The sequence below is a fragment of the Balaenoptera musculus genome, chromosome 15 (assembly GCF_009873245.2).
Source record: "Balaenoptera musculus isolate JJ_BM4_2016_0621 chromosome 15, mBalMus1.pri.v3, whole genome shotgun sequence".
In the NCBI taxonomy this organism is placed as follows: domain Eukaryota; kingdom Metazoa; phylum Chordata; class Mammalia; order Artiodactyla; family Balaenopteridae; genus Balaenoptera; species Balaenoptera musculus.
Window position 1 is genome coordinate 26,085,634 of NC_045799.1, and position 20,560 is coordinate 26,106,193.

The 20,560-nt window shown below is 54.1% G+C and overlaps 1 protein-coding gene across 1 annotated transcript; it reads right to left on the reverse strand.

Annotated features, from left to right (window-relative positions):
• Positions 1 to 24: 24 nt before the first annotated feature.
• Positions 25 to 19,621, reverse strand: BPIFB2 (BPI fold containing family B member 2). The gene is made up of 16 exons (XM_036826311.1): positions 19,485 to 19,621; positions 18,567 to 18,710; positions 16,215 to 16,308; positions 14,259 to 14,363; positions 13,200 to 13,346; positions 11,650 to 11,710; positions 10,211 to 10,271; positions 5,766 to 5,857; positions 5,309 to 5,494; positions 5,029 to 5,082; positions 4,288 to 4,458; positions 3,705 to 3,772; positions 3,495 to 3,540; positions 2,719 to 2,782; positions 2,266 to 2,342; positions 25 to 314 (listed from the first exon to the last, which is right to left on the reverse strand). The coding sequence occupies exons 2-16, from the start codon at positions 18,673 to 18,675 to the stop codon at positions 273 to 275; spliced, it is 1,377 nt and encodes a 458-aa protein (XP_036682206.1). The 5' UTR covers positions 18,676 to 18,710; positions 19,485 to 19,621; the 3' UTR covers positions 25 to 272.
• Between the last annotated feature and the right edge of the window lie 939 nt (positions 19,622 to 20,560).

Here is a 20,560-nt window from a genome sequence, read left to right on the forward strand (position 1 = left end):
GAGTTTGCCAGGTCTGGCTGGAAGTTGCAGCTCAAGAGAAGATGTTTAATGCAAGAGGAGACAGGTCTCTACAGCCTGGAGGAGCTATCTGCTCCTTCCAAGGAGGGGATGAAGGAAGGAGGGGGCTGGGGAAGGAGGGGCGGAGGAGTGGGATTAAGCAGCCTGACTGGGCCATCCAGCTTGCTGGCGATGACTAAGTGTGGCTTTGCCTCAGTTTCCCAAGCGGCTTGAGGCAAAAGGGTCCCCAGAGCAGCTCTCCGAGTGGTCCCACATCAGCGCTGGTACAAGAGTCTACTGGACACCACGATGTAGCCCTGAAGGACAAAGACAACCACGGGCCAGGTCAGAGGCCACACGAGGACCGTAGGACCCCCAGCCACCCCATCAGCCTGGCTCTAAGTTCATGCTCTGCCACTCTTGCTGTGTGTGTCCCGAGGACAGTCGTTTGCCTCTCTGGGCCTCAGTTTCCTGCTGTCACTTGGGGGTGGTAACAGCATCCGCTTCGCGAGGCTACTATAAGGATGCAGCCAGATGACACGGGCAGAGCCCTCAGTGTGCGGCTGGAGCTTGATTTGTGCTTCCTGCGTGGTCAGGCTCATCTCTGTTTTATGACCCAGAGTTCAGACCACTGAGTATCTTCTCCAAGTCGAAGTCTTCCCAGCAGAGCCGGGCACTTCCCCCCATATGTCCCCTGCTCTCTACACTGCACTGCAGAAACTTCCTGGGGGCCTGCTGATCTCTCTCATTCATTCATTCATTCATTCATTCAACAAATCTTCATTGATCCTCTACTATGAGCCAAGCCTTGTGCCAGGTGTTGGGGACCCAGCAGAGGAAAAACCAGACCCAGTGCCTGCACTTGTGTAGCTCATACATGGTCCAATATGGTAGCTATTAGCATCTGGCTAATTCCAGTTTCTTCCTCTTATCCACGGTTTCATTTACCCAAGTTTAACTATGGTCCGAAAATATTAAATGGAAAATTCTAGAAATAAACAGTTCATCGGTTTTAAATTTCATGCTGTTCTGAGTAGCATGATGAAATCCCTTGCCATTTTGCTCTGTCCCACCCTGGATGTGAGTCATCCCTTTGTCCAACGGATCTACGCTGTACACACTACCTGCACCTCAGTATAGGAAAAACACAGTATTCAATATATACAGGTTTGGTACTATCTATTTGCAGCTTCAGGCATCCATTGGGGATCTTGGAACGTATCCCCTGAAGATAAGGGGGGACTACTGTACATTTACATTAAGTAAATTAAGTAAAATTTAGAATTCACCTCCTCAGTTGCACTGACACATTTCAAGTGCGCAATAGTCACATGTGCCCAGTGGCTGATAGTAGCTGCTGCCTTGGACATTACAGATTTCCATCCTTGCAGGAAGTTCTATCAGGCAGTGCTGGTCTAGGGACCTTTGACATGGGTCCCAGGTGGCTGGATTTGGGAGTGCCAAGGTGGGTCAGCCACCGACCGTGCCTGATCAGGGAAGTCTTGGGGAAATTTCCACTAAAAGCCCTGCTCCAACACGTGCTGATTGTCACTGCTTAGCGGGGTAGATCACCCAGTCGCCTTGGGACCACTGTTCTTAGGCAATGAGGGCATCCTCCCTGAAAGACATCAGCCAGTCCCACTCAGGGGGTGTGAATGACACAGATGTTGGGCTTGAAGGACCTTGCTTAAGCTTTCTGTCCCGTGCATGTCTTACTGAATGAATTAGGAAGAATATTCTCCTTTTATATCTCAGGTGAAACAGAAAGAAGTAGGATCTCACGCAGGCAGTGGCGATTGAATTTCACCTTGGGCCCACAATTCCTGATCCAGGGAAATCCATTTTAGAAGAGTCAGGATCCCTCTCCCACCATCCGGCCTGTGGAGGTTTGTGTACAACGCTGGAAGAACCCCCTCTCTCATCCTCCCCCAGACACCACAGGGGCCGTGCCTATCCCAGGGCACAGAGTCATGGGACCACTGAAGGTCCAAATCCTCCGAATGTGGCCTGGTGTGATTTTGATGAGGACTGAAGGGTGGGTGAAACCCCTGCTCCAATGTCTCTTGACATCTGGAATTTTCCATCTCATTGCAGCCGATGATTCATGGCGTGGTCTGGGCAGGGGGCACTCCCAGGCCTGGCTGACCCTGGACCCCACTGAGTGCACTAGCAGGGAGGGAGGGAGAGAGGTGACGCCCCCGCCTCCCCGAGCCCAGCCTCCCTCCAAAGATGGAGGAGTCCCCTCTGGTCACACCCAAAGGCTCTCACCTCGTAGACAAAGATCTCAGGGGTGACGTACTGGAGGTTGACCACGTGGGGGAGTGCAACCCCCATGCCCAAGAGAGCTGTACGAGGGAAAGGAGAAATCAAGTTCCGCCTGGAGGCGGTAACGAAGTATCACCTGGAGGTGGCCACGTGCTGAAGTCCTCGTGTGCATCATGACACCGAGTTCCAAAGATACGCAGGAGGTGGGAGCTGTTATTATTATATCCACTTTATAGAAGGGAAAACTGAGGCTCAGGGAGGGAACAGAACTTAGGTAAGACCACACAGCTGCTAAACAGCTGAGCCAAGATGCACGCAGAGGCAGCTGGAATCCCAAGGCCACCCTCTTAGCTTCCAGGCCTAGGAGGCGGGAAGGGGCCGAGACCAAGCCTGGAGCAGGCGTGGGGGGCAGGAGGGGAACAGAGGGGCCACACTGGGGCAGAGGGCAGAGCTCACCATTGAGGTGGTCCAGCAGGGGCTTCTCAAACACAGCGCCCATGAGTGGCTGCACATGGTCCGTCTGCAGCCACGGAGCCAGGGAGATGGGGACCACAGGCCCGCCCCAGCGAGGGGCCAGGAGAGACACATGAACACACAGACAGACCGACAGATGACAGAGGCACGGGGGAGGGAGGAGGACAGGTCACCCCTGTCCAGGCTTCAAGCAGCGCTCAACTACCCCCGGGGTCGGGTCAGCATCAGGCCCCTGGGAACTGCTGACTGACTGACGGTCACTGCGTGACCAGCAGGTAGACCGGCTGCCCTGTTGGCGCCGACCAACAGACAGATCAACTGACCATGGACAGACTGATGGGCCACCCGACAAAGGAATGCACGGTGGCTGGTGGCCCAGGCACATCATGTGACTGAAAGGGTGGCCGACACTGTCTGACACTGGCTTCTACAGATCACTTGCTATTGGCCTCAGTGATTCTTGGGCTGAGGGCAGGGCTGGCGAGCCATCGACACCCAGGCAGAGTGACAGGACAGCTGACTGACCCCACTGAGGATCTGAGGCTCACTGACCGGCTGCCCAGCAGACAGACAGCCTGGGACAGACTGACTGTCCGATGGAGGGGCTGCCACCTGACCACTGTCCCGAAGCGCCCGGGGAGGAAGCCTGATCAGAGCACACATGCGTGTGAGCACACACGCTCATGCTGCCTCTCCCCGGGCTCACGGCCTGCCCCACCCAGTGAGGGGGTCTCTGGAGACCCCAGCCCCATACTCACGTCAATGAAGCCCACGTTGGAGGAGGCCACAGTGAGCTGGACATTCCTGAAAGGGAAGCAGAGGGGTTAAGAATGGGGCCTAGTGCCCGCCACCCGTGTACCACGCCTGCTGCACCCCAAGCTCCTCTGACTGACACTGTGATGGGTGATTGCAGGCACATTGCACAGAGGAACACACTGAGGCTGCTGGGTCCAGGAGGCCTCACTTACCCCAGCACAGATGTGGTCCCCCGAAGCCTCACCTTGGACACGGAGAGCTGGAGGCTCAGGTTCACTACCTGGACACGTGGGGAGAAGAGGGTCAAAGGGCACAGAGCCACGTGGGAGCTCTCAGCTGGCCACCAGCTACCCCAGTCTCCCACCCACCGCCCTATTCATTCAGGTGTTTGTGGAGCACAGGCCACTGGAGGAGGTGAACAGCAACCAAAGTAATCAGACAGGATCCTTTCAGAGAGTGGTGGGTGCCATGAGGGCAGAGGGGTGTTTGGAGAGATGGGGGCCATCTTTCTCAGGGTGGTCCCGGAAGGCTGCCCGGAGGAAGGCTGCAACATTTAATCTGAGACCTGAAAGATGAGGAGAAGCCAGCCATGCCAAGAGCCAGGGGAAGAGTGCCCTAGCCACAGGGTACGGCACATGCAAAGGTCCTGAGGCAGGAATGTCCTAGCACATGGAAGCAACAGCAAGGAGCCCAGTGTGGCTAGAACAGAGCAAGTGAGGAGAGTGCAGGAGGAAGTGAGGTCTCCTTGAGAGTCGCCCACCCCCTGGCCAGCCCCACGCAGCCCACCTCACCCACCACATCGAGGGAGAAGAGGGACTGGAAAGCCGAGTTGGACGCCGGGGCCAGGACCTCCACGAAGGGCTGCAGCCGCAGTGTGGCGTTGTTGGTCTGGAGTGTGACTGTGGGTGTGGCACCCAGCCGCACCTTGAGCACCAGGGGCATGGGCTCAGGGAACTGACGACCCACCTGGGGAGCAGAGGGGGAGAGAGGGAGGAGGGCACCTGGGGGCAAAGGCTGGGTGGGCTCTTTGTTCGTCATTCCTCAGACACTGATCAAGCCACCGTTGTGCTGTAAGTGCCGGGGCCACAGAGGTGGGTCCACCCCCGGCCCCTGCCCTCAGGGACACCCAGTCTGACGGGTGGTCACATGAAGACAGGCACAACCTGTGTGATCTGTGCCAGGAGGGAGGGCAGCTCAGGGGCGTGAGAGCGCAAGGAGGCTCCTGGACCAGATGAGGGGTTTAGTCCTGCCCTAGGAGGTAATCCCTGAGCTTGGACTTGAAGATGGATCAGGGAAAGGAAGCAGAAAAGACAGCGCAGGCAGAGGGTACCACTTGTGCACTGCACAGAGGGGAGAAAATGGCGTGACATCTGGGCAGAAGGAGGGGCCTCCCCGAGACGGAGGAGGTGCAGATGGAAAGGTAGGTGCTGGACCCCACGTGGAGCAGACATGAGCCAGCAAAGACCCCACAGCCCAGAGAGCCTCCCACCCGAATCCCGGGTCTCAGCCCCTGGAATGACCAGAAACATCACCAACCTCGGGGATGAGCTGGCCCAGCATGGACGTGTTCAGCAGGTTGTAATCTGACTTCTGAAATCAGCCCCCGACACATGACAGGTTTTAGGGCAGCCACTCCCCAAGCTAGGCCACCTCTTGCCTCCCCACCAACCCCGTCTAACCCTTCCAACAGCCACCCTGTGGCCCCAAAACTCCAGCTGCCCCACCCACCCATGATCTGGCCTCAGCACGGTCTCCCCAGGCTGGGCCACCGGGCACGTGTACCCCACGTGCCCTGGGCAGCAGGACCAGCTCTCACCAGCTGCCCTGTGATGTCCAGGTTGAGCGCACCAGCCTTCTGCAGCAGCAGGATGGCAGAGTCAAACAGGTCCTGGGAGAGGCCCACGGTTGCCATGGCACCCCTGGTGCCCACGTGCTGTGGCAGCACGAAGGGGGTGGTATCCACAGGCAGGACGATGGGTCTGCTCAGGAGGAAGAGAACAGCCTATGGGGTTGGGGGTGAGAAGGGGGAGAACAGCAGTGGGGCCTCAATAGGCAGGCAGCTCCATGGCAGATCCTGGGCTGTGAGATGCCGCCCAACCCAAGATGCCGCGTGTTGTCAGCCTCACACCTTTGCCTACGTGCCATGCTCCCACCTGGAAGGCTGTCCCAGCTCCTCTCCCCTCAACTCCCCTGCTCCTTTAGGAATCTTCCAGAACACTAAGGACTCCAGAGGCAACAAGCCCCCAGCTCTGGGCTGACAAGGAGGCACTTACGTTGATATTCAAGGAAATGTAGTCATTGGTGATGGTGGGTGTGTCGATCATGGAGTAGTGAACCTGGGACTCTGGACCAATAGGGCTGGGGCCTAAATGAAACCAGAGTAAAGAACAAAAGATGGCATTCTTAGCATTATCCACCAATGCCAGACCCAGGCCAAGAAAAGAGGCAGGAAAAGGCCCTGCGAGTAAGCAAATTTAAGGAGCAAAATGCACACCCAAGATGCAGCCACTCACAAGCTGTTGACTGTTAGCTGAGATACAATTCTAACCGCTTTGGTTTCTGCTTTCCCAATCAGTGGAAGGCTAGAGATCCCAAATTAGAAGGAAGGAGAAGTGTCACTTCAGGCACAAATACCCCCTGCAAAAGGCAAGAAAGAACCAGAGAAAAAGAAGGGAGCTCACATTTATCAAGGTCCAGACCGCTGTAGGGTTAGGAACCCTTCACACACACACACACACACACACACAGTTTGGTGAGTTCAGTCATGCCCCGATTGTATACCTGGTCCGTCTGATTCCAAAGCTACTCTCTCTCCACTTAAACACACCTCTCCTACAAGGACTCAGAAAGCACACCCGTTGGGGCCATTCAGCGCAGGAGCACAGCAGTGCCCGCCCGCCACAGATCCTCGGAGAGGCCCCCAGGGAGGCGAGCTGAGGACTCAGTTCCTATAAGGGTAGTTCCCCAAAGGCTCAGAATATTCTGATTGGGACATTTGCAAAGGGTGAGTCACTTGTGGGAACGACATCTCTGGACACGACTAGACAGCGTGGCAGGGGAAGCCTCAACCTCACTGTCAGGAAAGCCCTCTTAGCAAGAGCTCCTCCCCCAAAGACTCTGGATAACCAAGGTTTAAGTGTACCTCTGTGTGTGTGTGTATGTGTGTGTGTGTGTGTGTGTGTGTGCATTCAGATTTCTGTCTGATTTTCTACTGTCTCTTCTGGATTTCATTTTATTTTCTCTAATATTTTGGAAATTTATGATGGTAAAAGCAATATATTGATAGTATGACTCCATTTCTACAGATCAGTGGTGTCAAAGATGAAGGTGGGAGGAGAGGAGCAGCACAAAGAGATATTGGGGGCTGGTGGAATGTCCTCTATTTCAAGTGTGGTGGTGGTTACACGACCATATGCATGGTTTTTTTGTTATTGTTTTTTTTTTTTAACATCTTTATTGGAGTATAATTGCTTTACAATGGTGTGTTAGTTTCTGCTGTATAACAAAATGAATCAGCTATACATAAACATATATCCCCATATCTCCTCCCTCTTGCGTCTCCCTCCCACCCTCCCTATCCCACCCCTCTAGGTGGTCACAAAGCACGGAGCTGATCTCCCTGTGCTATGCGGCTGCTTCCCACTAGCTATCTATTTTACATTTGGTAGTGTATATATGTCCATGCCACTCTCTCACTTCGTCTCAGCTTCCCCTTCCCCTTCCCCATGTCCTCAAGTCCATTCTTTACGTCTGCCTCTTTATTCCTGTCCTGCCCCTAGGTTCTTCAGAACCATTTTTTTTTTTTTAGATTCCATATATAAATGTTAGCATACGATATTTGTTTTTCTGTTTCTGACCTACTTCACTCTGTATGACAGACTCTAGGTCATCCACCTCACTACAAATAACTCAATTTCGTTTCTTTTTATGGCTGAGTAATATTCCATTGTATATATATGCCACATCTTCTTTATCCATTCATCTGTCGATGGACACTTAGGTTGTTTCCATGTCCTGGCTATTGTAAATAGAGCTGCAATGAACATTGTGATGACCATATGCATTTATTTGTCAAAACTCATAGTATTGGACATTACCAAAAATATTATATGTTTTTAAATGAATAAAAACATTAAAAATTGTAAAATAATAATACATATTTTTTGTGGACATATAGAAAATTCTTAAAATATGGAAAAAATATAACTCAGAATCTTAAATTTATTTCTTTTTCAGTATTTTCTTTTACAGAAATAAACTTTCTCTCTCTCTCTCAAACTGGAGCAAAGCTATATATAGTTTTGTGTCCTTGTTTTCTTGACAGAGTGGTATGATAGCTTACTTAAAAGCAGAAGTTCTCATGGTAGACTGCCTCAGTTTCTGCATCTGTAAAATGGAACTAATAAGGCTAGAGTAAAGCTCTTCTAATATTGTATTTTGCCAGGCATATGGCTAAGTGATCAAATGCCCCTTTAAACTACGCTTTTCAATGGTTCCTGTCACTCCACGTTCCATGTGTACATGACTCATGTAAACAGTCCCCTAGGGCTGGACACTTAGGTTTCTTTTAGTAGATTTTTTAAAATTCCTCAAAGACAAGGGCAAGAGCTGGTCTTTGGTATGAACCCAATTACAAGGCATCTTGACAGAGACAACCCCTCTGAGGGAGAAGGGAGAGACTAACATTTATTGAGTTTATTGAACACCAGGTACGTAACCTGTGCTGTCTTGTAGCAACACATGGGAAAAGTAGAAATTTTGATTCCTATTTTTGGATGGAATGATTAAACTCAGAGAGATGGAGTGAATTCCCTAAGGTCACACAGCAAGTGAGAAACAAGGCCAGAATTCACACCCATGTCCTTTGATGTCAAGTCCATTTTCCGTGGCCTCTCGGTACCTCCTATTAAGGTAATATTGGGGTTGGGGCAGTGAGGGGAGTGGGGCAAGTCAAGCAATGTTCCCCAGACTTTGAGCCGGGCTGGGAAGTGTGGACAGAGCAGTAGGTGGACCGGTGAGGAGGATGAGCAAACCCAGGTGAGCTGATTCATGGGGGGCTCTGGCACCATGCTGAGGATTTTAGACTCAGAGCCTCTGATTTCCCACCTATAAATTGGGGATAATGATGCCACCTCATAGGACTATGGTTAGAAGTTTGCACAAGAAAGCCAAAGCTACCTTGATATGAAAATATTCACTAAAGAAGCCACCAAGGATAAATGTGGACACTGCCAGACATCCCTCCTGGCTTAACATCAACATGTCGCCCCGCACACCTGTCCCCACACCCTCCATTCCTGCACGCCTGTCCTGGGCTGTATGAGAGTTAGATGCAAACCCCTGACTCAAAGGCAGAGCCAACGGATTGCCAAGTGCAGCTGCCAACAGTCTGCGGCTCTGGATTTCACAAAGTCAATGACAGTAACACAGAAGAAACACCAGAATCCCAGGCAAAGCCATCGGGTAGAAGAAGGTGCACTTCAAACAGCAGCAGCTTCAAAACAGGTTTGTGAAAAACCAGAGGACGCCCTGGATTATGCTCGGGGCTCACTGAGAAAATATTACCCCCCAATCAACAGAGGATGCATTCTTTGATCAGTCTGGGTATGGGTGGGTAATTGCCAGTGTCGTCCTTCAATAGTGATAAATACCCCTAAAAAGATGAAGCTGACCTACTTTTGTAGCTTTTAGTTCCATATTGTAAGTTGAGGACCTGCCCAAGCCTTGTTTAGGATGCATAGTTCTAAGCAGACTATGTGTAGGGCTGGGAGCCCCTGGGACTCTGTCAGCAGCGGTGGAGGAAGGTGTGCGGGCAGTGGGGAGGTGACCAGTGACTGATGGGAGTTGGTGGATACAGACCCCGGCTCCTGCCCCTCAGGTAGGATCACATTCGGCATGTTCAACTCAGTCCCCGGTGGGACCCCCGTGGGAGTGAGCCCCAGCTGCCCCCAGCGGCGCCCTTCCCTCCCTGACTCACAGCCCCCTCCCTAACCAGTGCTCCCTAGGACCAACCCCATTTGAACCACTTGCACTAAAATCTGCATCTCAGGGTCTGCTTCTGGGGGGACTAGTCTGACAGTGGCCTTGTCCTGGTACACTCCTAGCGCTCCCTGGATAACGAGGATCCCTGGAAAAATCAGGCGTGGAACAAGGCTGATGGAAAGTGCAGAGGGGGGGGAGCCTTGGCTCTGGGCCCCTGCGGGGTGTTGCGTGGCCCCTGAGGTGGGAAACAGGCGCATGGGCACTTGGGAGCAGAAGAGCTTGAGTTCTGTCGAGGATGTGCTGAGTCAGAGGAGCCTGTGGGACCTCCAGGAGGAGATGTCCAGGAGGAGGAGGAATATAAGGGCCTGAGCCCTGACTGTGGGGGGCAGGAAGAGAGTCCAGCAAAGAATGTGGGAGATGTGGCAGCTAAACCAGGGGAGGATGGGGTCCCTGAATCTCCAGGCAGAGGAGGAAGCAATTGGAAACTGAGATGTACCCCCCACCAACACACACACACACACACACACACACACACACACACACACACACACACTAAACATTCAAAGACTTGTTCTAGAATTTGGAGAGTCCCATATTCCATCAATAATGGTTCAGTCATCCTATGATTGACCTCCCAATGGTGGACCCTGATGCAAAGCTGGGGTCTTTGAAGGGTCATGGGGGCCCCAGAGGATCTCAGAGGCCCCAGGCCCTCCCCCTGGGCTCCCAGTCTTACCAATTAAAGTGCCCAGGTGGACATTGAAGCCCTGCACCAGGTTGGAGATTCTCAGGCACAGCTGCAGAAAGACAGAGGCGGCCAGGATAGGGTGGCAGTCAGGGTGGGAGGGGGTGAGGCTAGGAGGGTCTAGAGCCCTGTCTAGAAGCTCTCCCAACCCAGCCACCAAGGAGCCCTTCCTTCCTCCACCAGCCAGTGGGCATCTTCCAGCACCTCCTCTGGGCCCTGGGGATTCAGAGGGGAAGCTGGGGCCTGCGGGCGCTGAGGAAAGGGCAGGGGCTGTGGGACACAGCAGAGGTGGCCACAGCTAGGCCCAGGGGACTGAGGCCGGTAGCCTGCTGCATTGGGGCCCAGAGGCCAGCAGGTGGAAGGGTGCCACGTGCAGTGGGGGCAGGCAGTGGTCAGCCAGCCAGGGCAGGGGACTGGAGTCCTGCGGGGCCAGTGGGCCACCAGAGAAGTGGATGAAGCTGGGGTCAGTGTGACAGAGGTGAGACAGAGGGGAAACTGCAAGGCCGGGGGCGGCCACAGCTGGTCCAGGCCAGAACAGGTGAGGCTGAGCCAGGCGAAGCCAGGAGTCAGAGGAGAGGGCCGGGTCAGGCTGTACTGCCTTCAGCCCTCCAGCCTCAGTGTTCTCATCTGCAGTATGGGGACGCTGAGGCCTGCCTCTTGGGCGTGTGGGATGGCGAACAGTGGGTTGACTTGGTCTCCACTCCTGCCCCTTAAAAGAGGTGGGAGTGGGGTGGGAAGGGGCAGGGAGGGAGAGTTGGCTCCCCTGGGACAGTGGGACCCTGGCCCCAGGGCCACCATCGCTCACCAAGTCAACCACCCACAGACAATGGCAGGAGCTAAAATAGCAATGGTAACAGCAGCACTCACTCTCCCCAGACTGTTGTAAAGTCTCCACAGACGGTAATGCACTCAGCCTCCACAGCCAGCCCGCCAGGGACTAGGGACATTCACTCTCTCTGCCTGACAGATGTGGAAGGAGGGGCAGAGGGAGGCTAGGTGACTTGTCCAAGGTTCACAGCTGGGAAGGAGGGGACCAGGATTGGAAGCCAGGTCACATCTGGCTCTGGTGCCCAGGCCCTCGCCCGCTCGCATTGTGTTCTCTTTTCACAAGCCACGCAGCCCCGAAAGCACCGTCCCCACCCCACGCTCCAGCTCGGCCCTGGGGCTGGTCCGAGAAGATGAGCCCCCCTCCCCTGCAGCCCCACACACACGCCCTGCTTGGGTCCCCATGTCATTGCACGGGACCATTGCCCCAGCCTCTTCCCTGCCCTCATGGGGAAATTGGGGGAGCCCCATGAAGGGCCTTCTACTGAAGAAAAAAGAAAAGCACTAGCACCCCACCTCCCCCGTGCCTGTGATCCCCGGTTCATTAGCCACGCCTGGAGGTAGCGACGCCCGCCTTCCGCGGGGTCTGGCTGGAGGTCCTTTACCTTGTTCTGCAGCACAGCTTTGATGTGATTCTGCAGCGGGGCCAGCAACGCAGGGGCTGTGCTGAAGAAGAGACCAGAAGGGCCCCTGAGCTCCAGGTGGGCACGTTGGGGCCTGTCTCTCCACAAAACCACAGGTCCCAGAGAAAAGACTATCCCCTCGGCCGGGGGCCAGTGATTCCCACTCCACACCCTGCCACGTGCCAGGCACAGTACAGGCACGACTGTCCCCACAGAGGAAGAACTGAGCTGCCAAGAAGGGGGTCATTGGTCTCAAGGTTCGGAAGTGGCCGAGATGTGAGAATGAGGCCAGGCTTGAGGGAGACAGAGGGTGTTGCAAAAGCCGGACACAGCCACGTCCTTGGCCAGCTGGCCTCATGGCCACTGTGCCCAGTGAGGCGGGGGTGGGGCTGAGGGCCTGGGTCTGCTTCCTGTGTGGGCCCCATTTCTCTGCGACGCACCTACTAAAGTCCCTTCCTCATTGAGAGGTGGGTCTGAGTCAGTGTTTCTCTGTGCGGATCCATTGGCAATCACGGTTCCTTGGTCTCCTAAAATGCTGACCTTAGCCACTTCCCAGCCTCACTGAATGGCCTCTTGGGGAGGTGGGAGGATGGCATCTATGTTCTCAACAGCATCAAACTCTGGGCTCCATCTCCCCATCAATGAACCACGAGCAGCCCCTGCCCATGAGGACCATGAGGGGTCGTGGGGTGTTGTGAGTTACACGGGCTGCTCATGCGGCCCCAGTGGGAATAGATTTACACCCAAGCCTTCTCTGAGGAAGAAGTCCAGTCTTTGTGTAAATGTCACACCCTCTTAAGTCTCTAAAATACTCAACCACCTCACAGTGAGCCCCCATCCACGGGCGGGAAGGTGTAGACCTAATGCAGAGGAATTCACAGCGGTTGGGTTTGCCAGGCTGCCAGGGTTTGAACCCGTTTGCCAGCCGTGTGACCTTAGGCAAGTCACTTAACCACTCTAGGCCTCTGTTTGCTCTCCTGTAAAATGAGGGAAATGCTTCCACCTACCTGGTAGGACTACTGTGAGGTGATGCACAGAAAGGGCCCAGAGCACACCCAGCACACAGCAGGTGCTCTGGAGGTAGAGCGGCTGTCAGTTTTAGATGCCAACAGGAGCAGCCACCTGACTCACGGGGAGAACCTGGCGGGTCCCAACCCCACCGTGGGCCTCAGACTCCTCATCTCTGCGGGGAGGGGCAGCCCTCTGAGGTCCCTAACAGCGGCTGCCAGCCCAGACTCCCTCCCCATATAGTATGTTAATGGCCAGTGTGCACTGTCATGTGGTGCAGGGCAGTAGTAGGGACACGGGCTCTGGCCACAAACTCACTGTGTGACCTCAGGCAACTTCCTCCCCCTTTCTGAGCCTCAGTGTGCTCAGCCAAAAAATAGGTGTGATACTGTGGGGGCAGGTGGGGGCGGGTGGGGGCGGTGCTCAGGTCTGTTTTGGTGACTGGATGAAGTAGAAAGTTCAAGAAATGACACCACGGCCTCGGTGTCTGGGATCCTGCAGCCCAGCCCCCAACAGGCACCCACCTGTTATGGCCGTCAAGCACGATGGCTTTGTCGAAGAGAGAGAAGCAGCTGGAGACGCTGACCACGGGGGTCCCGATGGAGCCCTGGCTCACACGGGTGTCGGCCAGCAGTGCCATGGGTAGCATCAGATGCAGGGGCTCTGGGACACTGCAGGGACACCAGTCCTGAGCCACAGTGGCACTATGGCCCAGCAAGCCCACATTGACTGATGCAAGACCCCACAACCACCGCCCTCCCCGCCAGCAAGAGCCTGCTGACCATTTAACACAGGCAGGGCCTGCACTCAACATGAGATGGCCCCACCTGGAGCAGGCCGGATGCTCTCCCAAACTCCACTCAGGGTCACAGACATTGCAGCAGCTGACCGTGAACTCTGGCTCCCTGTACCCTCTTACTGCGACACCCTGGGCCAGTCATTCCCCATGCTGAGCCTCAGTTTCTTCTTCTGTAAAATGGACACAAGATTGGTGGTACCTATCTCACAGGGCTGCTGTGCTGAGTTTTCTAGGAGACAATCATGTGAAAACATCCTGCTTGGAGCCTGGCCCCCAGTGAGCCCTCATAAAATGGCAGTGTCAGCTCAGAGGAGTTAACATAAGAATGCCCAGCTCCAAGTTTGAAAATTAAATGCATATAAAGTGACTGATGCACAGAAATAATTCTAATATTTTATTGAGCATCTACTATGTGCCTTGCACTGTGAAAGGGTAATGTAATTTAAATCACAGTAATGAATCCATTCACTGCAACCTTCATAGCCATGCTGCAAAGTTTCATTTCGTTTTGTTTTGTTTTTACAGAGGAGGAAACTGAGGGTCAGAGAAGTGTAATGATTCTGCCCAGTTGCATAGCTGTTGAGTAGGGTCTGGACTCTCAGAAATTCTCTCACTGTCTCCCTCCCCACTGGAGGCTGGGAGAGAAGACACTGGAGAGAGGGTGCTGGACAGAGAGTCAGAAGGTCTGAGTTCGGATCCTGGAAGTTGCTAAACGCCCTCCTCTCACTCTGCCCTCGGAGAGTTCTTGAAAATTCTCCCGCTCCCAACAAGGAGGTTCACTCACCGAAAGATCTTGAAAGTAAAATTGGTGGCTGCCAACAAGTGTATTCCAAAGCCAGCAATAAATTTCAGCTGAAGGTGGGGCACATGGACATTCAGAATCTGAATCCTGCAGGGTAGGAATCAAAGTGACAGGGTGGTCCCCTTTAAACCACAGAATCAACTCTTGGGTGGGTGCTCTGAGCCCATCCACACGGATGGTGTTTATAAAGGACATTCTGACAACTAGAACTAAGGGATGAGGAAGAAGTAGTGAGTTCTCCATCACAGAGGGCATGCAAGCCAAGGTTAGCCAACCAACCAGTAGGGAAAAGATGCAGAGAGGACCCCAGCATTGGGCATGAATTGGGTGAGATGATTACTCAGGTCTTGGAGGGATTTTAGTTTCTGACAGGGGTCTGGAAAGCTGGGAAGGTAGGGAAAGAAAGACTCTGGCATCTACAGAAGGCAGAAATTCCCTCTAGTCAACAGCTTTGGCCTGTAGCCCTCCAGCAATGGGAAACTCACTCCCTTCAAAGCTGCTTGTTCTGACTGCTAAGCGCTCTCCAGCTAACCTAAGATTTCTTTTTTTTTTCCTAAATGAAAGCCATTTTTTTTTCCTGCACAGTAGTTAGTTGTGGGGAGCACTAGAAAGTGGTATAAATTTTAAAAGTCACGTCAAAACACTCTCACTGTTAGCACTTGGGTGACATCTTTCCATGACTCTCCTTAGGACACAGGCTGACCTAGAACCTGCTTCTTTTCACTGGACAACCATTCTGGATGTGTTCCCACATCTACAAACAAGGACTCTTGGAGCTGTTTTCAAACAACCACATGATGTCCTCTGTGTGGCCAGACTGCAAATCATTTAGGGATCCTCAGTTGTTGGGTACTGACGTTCCCAGCCACCACATTATCAGCCACACCATGAGCGGCAGCCCAGCCCTACCCTAAGGTCTCAAACTGGGGGCTTCCACGCTAGCTGTCTTTTCACCTACCCAGTGTTTGAAAGTTTTAAATGATTTTTAATTAGTTGCCATCATTCAAAACTTGATAGATTTTAAATATACAGGTATGGTTCTGGGATCTCCTATGACAATGCACAGAGTGATGCAGCTCTCGATGCTTTGCACTATTTAAAGATCATAGCAGAAAGAAAGCCAGCTTGGAGCAACTGAGAAAACCCCTCAGCAGCACATGAAAAGTTCTGCTTTCACTCCTTCCCAAGTAATAAATCGTTTACTAAATGTTTCAGTTTGTCTGTTGTTTCTAAATCTCTTCACAGAGTCCATCAACACCCCGGATCAGATTTAATTATCTCCAAGAAGTTATTAAGCTCTTTTTAATGGCTTCAACTTTGTATCGGTGTGTTGCATTTATAAACTTTGTACCACAGGCAGATTGTAGCACCCATTTTACAATGCTACGTCTGAAGAAGGAAGAAACTGCATGTTTGTTGTTGATGATGATGATCACAATGATGAAGAAATAAAATTATTGCTAGCAAGAGTCAAAACATACATATGGCTTTTTATAAGAACATATATATTCATATATACATATATGAGTTCTTATACATATATAATATATACACACACACACACATATGTATATATGGATTCTCTTGGAAATCCAGAGTCCTGGCTATAATGAGTCTGCGTTCCCGCAATTAGCCCAGCCCCTAAAAGTGTCTGAGTTTGAGGTGCCCCCACCTACCTCTGCCTTTGAGCCTCTCTGCATTACAGGGGGCTGTAGGGGTAAATTAGGCTCAGATCTGTGCCCAGATTCAGTGTCTGGCTTTTGGAGGAAGTAGCCAAGGGTCTTGCCAGCCCTGGGGACCCAGGAGCCACAGTCTTGGCCCCTGGGTGTAGAAATCTACTAATTAAGAGGCACCAGGTCCCCATGCCTGGTCCCATCTCGTAAATCCTCCATTCAGCCGGCAGGTGGGAGTATCTAACCTGGGGAGGGAAGCACTCACCTGGTGGGCTGGAACACCCCTCCACTCCAGTCCTGGAAATGCGGAACAGTGACCTGCAGGGCGCGCTGGAGAGGGGCTTTCCCGGCTTCAGCCACTGAGGGGCCAGAGCAGGGTGAGGTCAGGCTGTCCTCAGGAGCCACCGAGAGAGATCACACTGCCCACCATCCGCCCCACACCTTGGGCAGAGAGAACTCAGAGATTGGAAGGGGTGGTCTTGTCCACGGGCGCATGGGGGGCCACTTGGCTCCCCATGTGCCCACCTTGGGTGCACGACCCCACCAGGCCCCTCCAGACGTGCCTTTCCGCCTCTCTCACTTCTGCCTCTCCAAATCCTACGTGTCTACCCTCTCCTCGAAAATAGTAACACCCTGTGCCCTTTTGCAAGGATCTGATCAGACCCCGCCTCCCCAGGAGCCGCCACAAGCCCCCAGGCAGAAGGAGCATTTCCCCGTCCTGCGGGGATAGGGTGGGGACCGCCTCACCTGGAGGCTGAGGGCTCTGGAGTCCCTCAGATTCTGGGTGCAAACCCCAGCTCTGCCACTCACTCTCTGTGTGGCTGCCCTGTGCCTCATGTCCCCCCCTATTCATCTGCAATGACTAGAATGGTGTCTGTCACATGGGGTCCTTGTAAAGACTGACTCAGTTCACAGGAAATGTTAGCTCCCATGGCTATTTTGTTTTTTGTCGTAATAATGGCTAGCACTTCTACAGTGCTCTTCTGTGCCAGGCACTGTTCTGAGGGCTTTAGTTTTCCTCAAAATTCTATGACATCAGTACAATATTAGGCCCAGTTTTCCGAGCGCTGAGCACCCTGGCCAGGAGAAGTCAGATCTGGGCCAAGGCCCCCGGCCCTCAAGGCCCTGGACTTCCTCCCGTACCTGGGCTGCTGGGCTGACAGAGGCGCTAACTAAACAATTAAACACGAGCAGAATTAAAATGAGAGGTTGTGGTGCAGGAAGGGAGCATCAAAGGAGGAGCCCAGAGGCCCGAACTTCCCTCAGACTCGCCGTGGGACCTGGGGAGTCCCTGTGCCCCTCTGGGCCTCAGTTTCCACAGACCCTAGAGCATAAAGGTGGTGGTCTCCATGCTCCCGAGGCCCCTCTCCTGCCTGACCGTCTGCGGCTGAGCTGAGATTCACACCCAGGCCTCTGGACTCCATCCACAGTGCTCCCCTGACACGGGCTTGAACCCTGGGGCTTGCGGGATGGGACGGGAGTAAAGAGCCACGAGCCTGGCCATGGAAGAGGTGTGTGCAGTGTGTTCTCGGCAGTTTGTTTCCGCTGAGAACAAACAGGCAGGTGCACCCGGGAGGGCTGTCTGGGGACAAAGGAGGCTCACACAGCACAGCAGAGGGAGGGACCCAGGGGAGGGCAGCAGGCCTCCTTCCCTGCCTGCAGTCATCCATGTGCCACTCTAACACGGATCACTGACTCCTTTCACTGTCTGCCCATGTGCCCGGATGCAAGGTTCCGGAAGGCTGTGTGTGCCCCATGGGGACCCTGCAGCTTCCTTGAGCCACTGCCTCGCTGCTTCGTGGCCTGGGACCCCTGAAAGTCCCCTCCACTGTCTGACCTGAGTTTCTCACATTGTTATCTGAGTTTGGTCTGGCCTTGGGAAAAAGAGCTTCTGATCTCTCACCGCTGACCCAGCGTTGGTGGGATCCCAAAAGCCTCCCCGGGGACAGCTGGTGGGCAGCTTTTGTCCCTTCCTGGGCCTAGATGTCCTCATTTTGCCCTCTGCCCTAGGACTGGACAGGACTTGGAAGGAGGGAACAGAGACATAGGACACAGGCCTCGCCCAAAAAGGGCCCAGAGAGGGGCTGGTTCTCACTGTGAGCCCAGCAGCGCTAGATGTGCCTCTCCCCAGCACGCATGCGCATGCAGGCCCCCAGGCATACATACACCCAGGGTGCACAGCCACAGCGGTACACATGTTCAGGCCTGCACTGTGGCCCTTGCACACAGGCCAGCGGTTAGGCACCCTCCCCAACACACGTGGGCACATCTCCATGGATTTTCAAACTCATACCAGATGCACACAAGCAAAAGGAGCCCCTCACACCGACCCATCCTCACATCACTTGGGCACGGGAGCACATGTGCACACCGGGCATGGCATGTAACTCCCAATCACGCATTCATTTATTTATTCATTAATAAATACTTGTTGAGCAGCACTGTCTGGGGGCCAGGGACGCAGCGGCAGAAGAGAGAAACTCCAGGTCCCTGTGGGGCTTTGAGCTCATCGATGCACGCGTACACTTAGGATTGTACACACACGCACAGACATGGGCTCACAAGCACATGCTCATGCAGAGACACACGCAGGACAGCCTGGCGGCACGTCTCTTACCGTAGCTCAGCACTTCCTTGTTGAGTCTGACCACGGTGTCCGGCCTGGAGGCACCGACCATGGGCAACAGCAACGCCAACAGCAGGCCCAGCCCGCGTGCCCGAGCCATGGCGGCCCTGGCCCCTGCCCCCCAGGATCTGTGCGCTGGGGTGGGGACAAGCATCAGGGAACTTGTCCAGAGCTGTCCCACCCTGGGTGGCTTAAACCTACCCCAGCCAGGACGTCACAAGCCGTGAGTGGTGATCCCAGCCCTGCTCACGACCCGCCACACATCAGGTTTTGCATCTCTGCATGGGGAAGAATCCCCTTCCCAGCCTGCTTCATCAGGAACCACGGGGACATCTGGTCTGGAAATGGCCCCCAAGGCCCAGAGAAGACATGGCCTTGCCTAGGGCCACACAGCAAACTAGGACCCAGTGCGTGCAGGACCCAAGTTGTGCCAAAGGAGGATGGAGAGACTCCCAGATGTGGAGACTGAGGGCAGCTTCCTGTCCCAAGGAGGGAGCCCAGGCCCAGCACCCCAAGGCCCAGGCCTGTGTCGTCTGATGCCAGGAATCCAACCCAGCCTGGTGCCCAGTTGTCCGAACCCAGCCAGAGGAGGACCCAGGGTGGTTCCCATCCTCATCTCACCCTGTGCCAAGTGAGGTATGTCCTAAGTGTAGGCCTCTCACATGGCCCCCGGCCCCTCCCGACCCAGCCCAGCTGGGTGGACTTGGGGAGAGGGAGTCAGGCGGGACCGGGGGGCCACTGCTCAGATGGGTAACTAAGGCCCAGTGAGGCGGCACTTGCCCAGTGTCCCACAGCAAGACCAGGGATGCACCCTTCTGCAGAAGGCTTTTGGAAGTAGCATCCCCACTGAACAGATGGAAAAGTCAAGGCTCCTCCCTGGAGGAGTGCCAGCCCCATCTCCGTTCCTACCTCAGGCAGTTCCCGGGGTAGGTGGATTCTCAGTCCCAGCCAAGCCCTCCGCGGCCCGGGGCAGGTGCGGAAACTGCTTTATGAGGCTCCCCGGTACACAGGGCCCACTGGGGGGTATCCAGGGAGGGGCAGGTTTGCTTGTGGTTGCAAGTGTTTTCCCTGCAAACATGGCCTTTGCCAAAGTGTGTGATCCCATGTGTGCGGGGGGGGCTGCCACGTCCACGTAGCAAGCCCGCTGCCAACCACTGCAAGACCCTGGGGCCGGGCAGCTTCGGGGCCTCAAAGATCAACAGATCTCTAGAAGGAAGTCTGCCCCCGGGAGGTCCCCTCTTCGCCCCTGGGCCAGGCCCAGGAGGAAAGGGATGCCCAAAGCCAGGGGGATGACTGACCTCTGCACCTGCGCCTCCACGCGGAAACCCAGCTCTTCTAGGAGGCGCAGGAGGCTACCTGAGCCCCAACCGACTGAGCCCTGTTCCTGGTCACGTACTTCGCCCTCATCAGACGTGGAACCCGAACTCAAAGGGCGGCAGACGAGAGGGTGTGGAGGACCCAGTGCTGCTACTTAACACTCAGCCTCTCTCCAAATGCACATCCCACTCACAGAGGGCTGAGCCCATCTGCTCTTTCCGCGTTACAAACTCCAGCCTCCGCCTTGGCTATACGGGGCCCAAGGAACTGTGTGTGCCCCTGAATGGGTTTGTCTATACATGAGCGTCTGAGGGGTATATGCGTCCTTATATGTGTGTGTGGTTGTGTGTGCGTAGTCATGCATACACACGTGTACTAGGTCATAATTACTGGCATCAGAGGAAAGTGTGTGTGTGTGGGTGTGCACATGAAATGGACGTGTTGCCATCTTAGTTTATGGTGTCACATGCCTGTTTACATGAGTGCAGGTGTGGGGAGTTTTGTGTACAATATGTTTAAGTGGGCTTAGTATACTGAGTGTGTCTGTGGGTCTGTACGTGTATGTATATGTGTATATAGTGGACTGTTTCCTGACATTCGGGGTATGCATATGTGTTTGTGTGTGTACATACAGGTGTGCACAGTAGGTGATGGCAGAACTACAGGGA

What these genes read in the sequence shown, in the direction of transcription:
- BPIFB2 (XM_036826311.1), bottom strand. Translation starts at nt 18,675, where the DNA reads ATGGCTCGGGCACGCGGGCTGGGCCTGCTGTTGGCGTTGCTGTTGCCC. An exon ending in CCCTCTTCTCCCTCGATGTG is followed by an intron (nt 3,773 to 4,287) that starts GTGGGTGAGGTG and finishes CCACGTGTCCAG; the next exon opens with GTAGTGAACCTGAGCCTCCA. An exon ending in CTGAGATCTTTGTCTACGAG is followed by an intron (nt 315 to 2,265) that starts GTGAGAGCCTTT and finishes TTTGTCCTTCAG; the next exon opens with GGCTACATCGTGGTGTCCAG.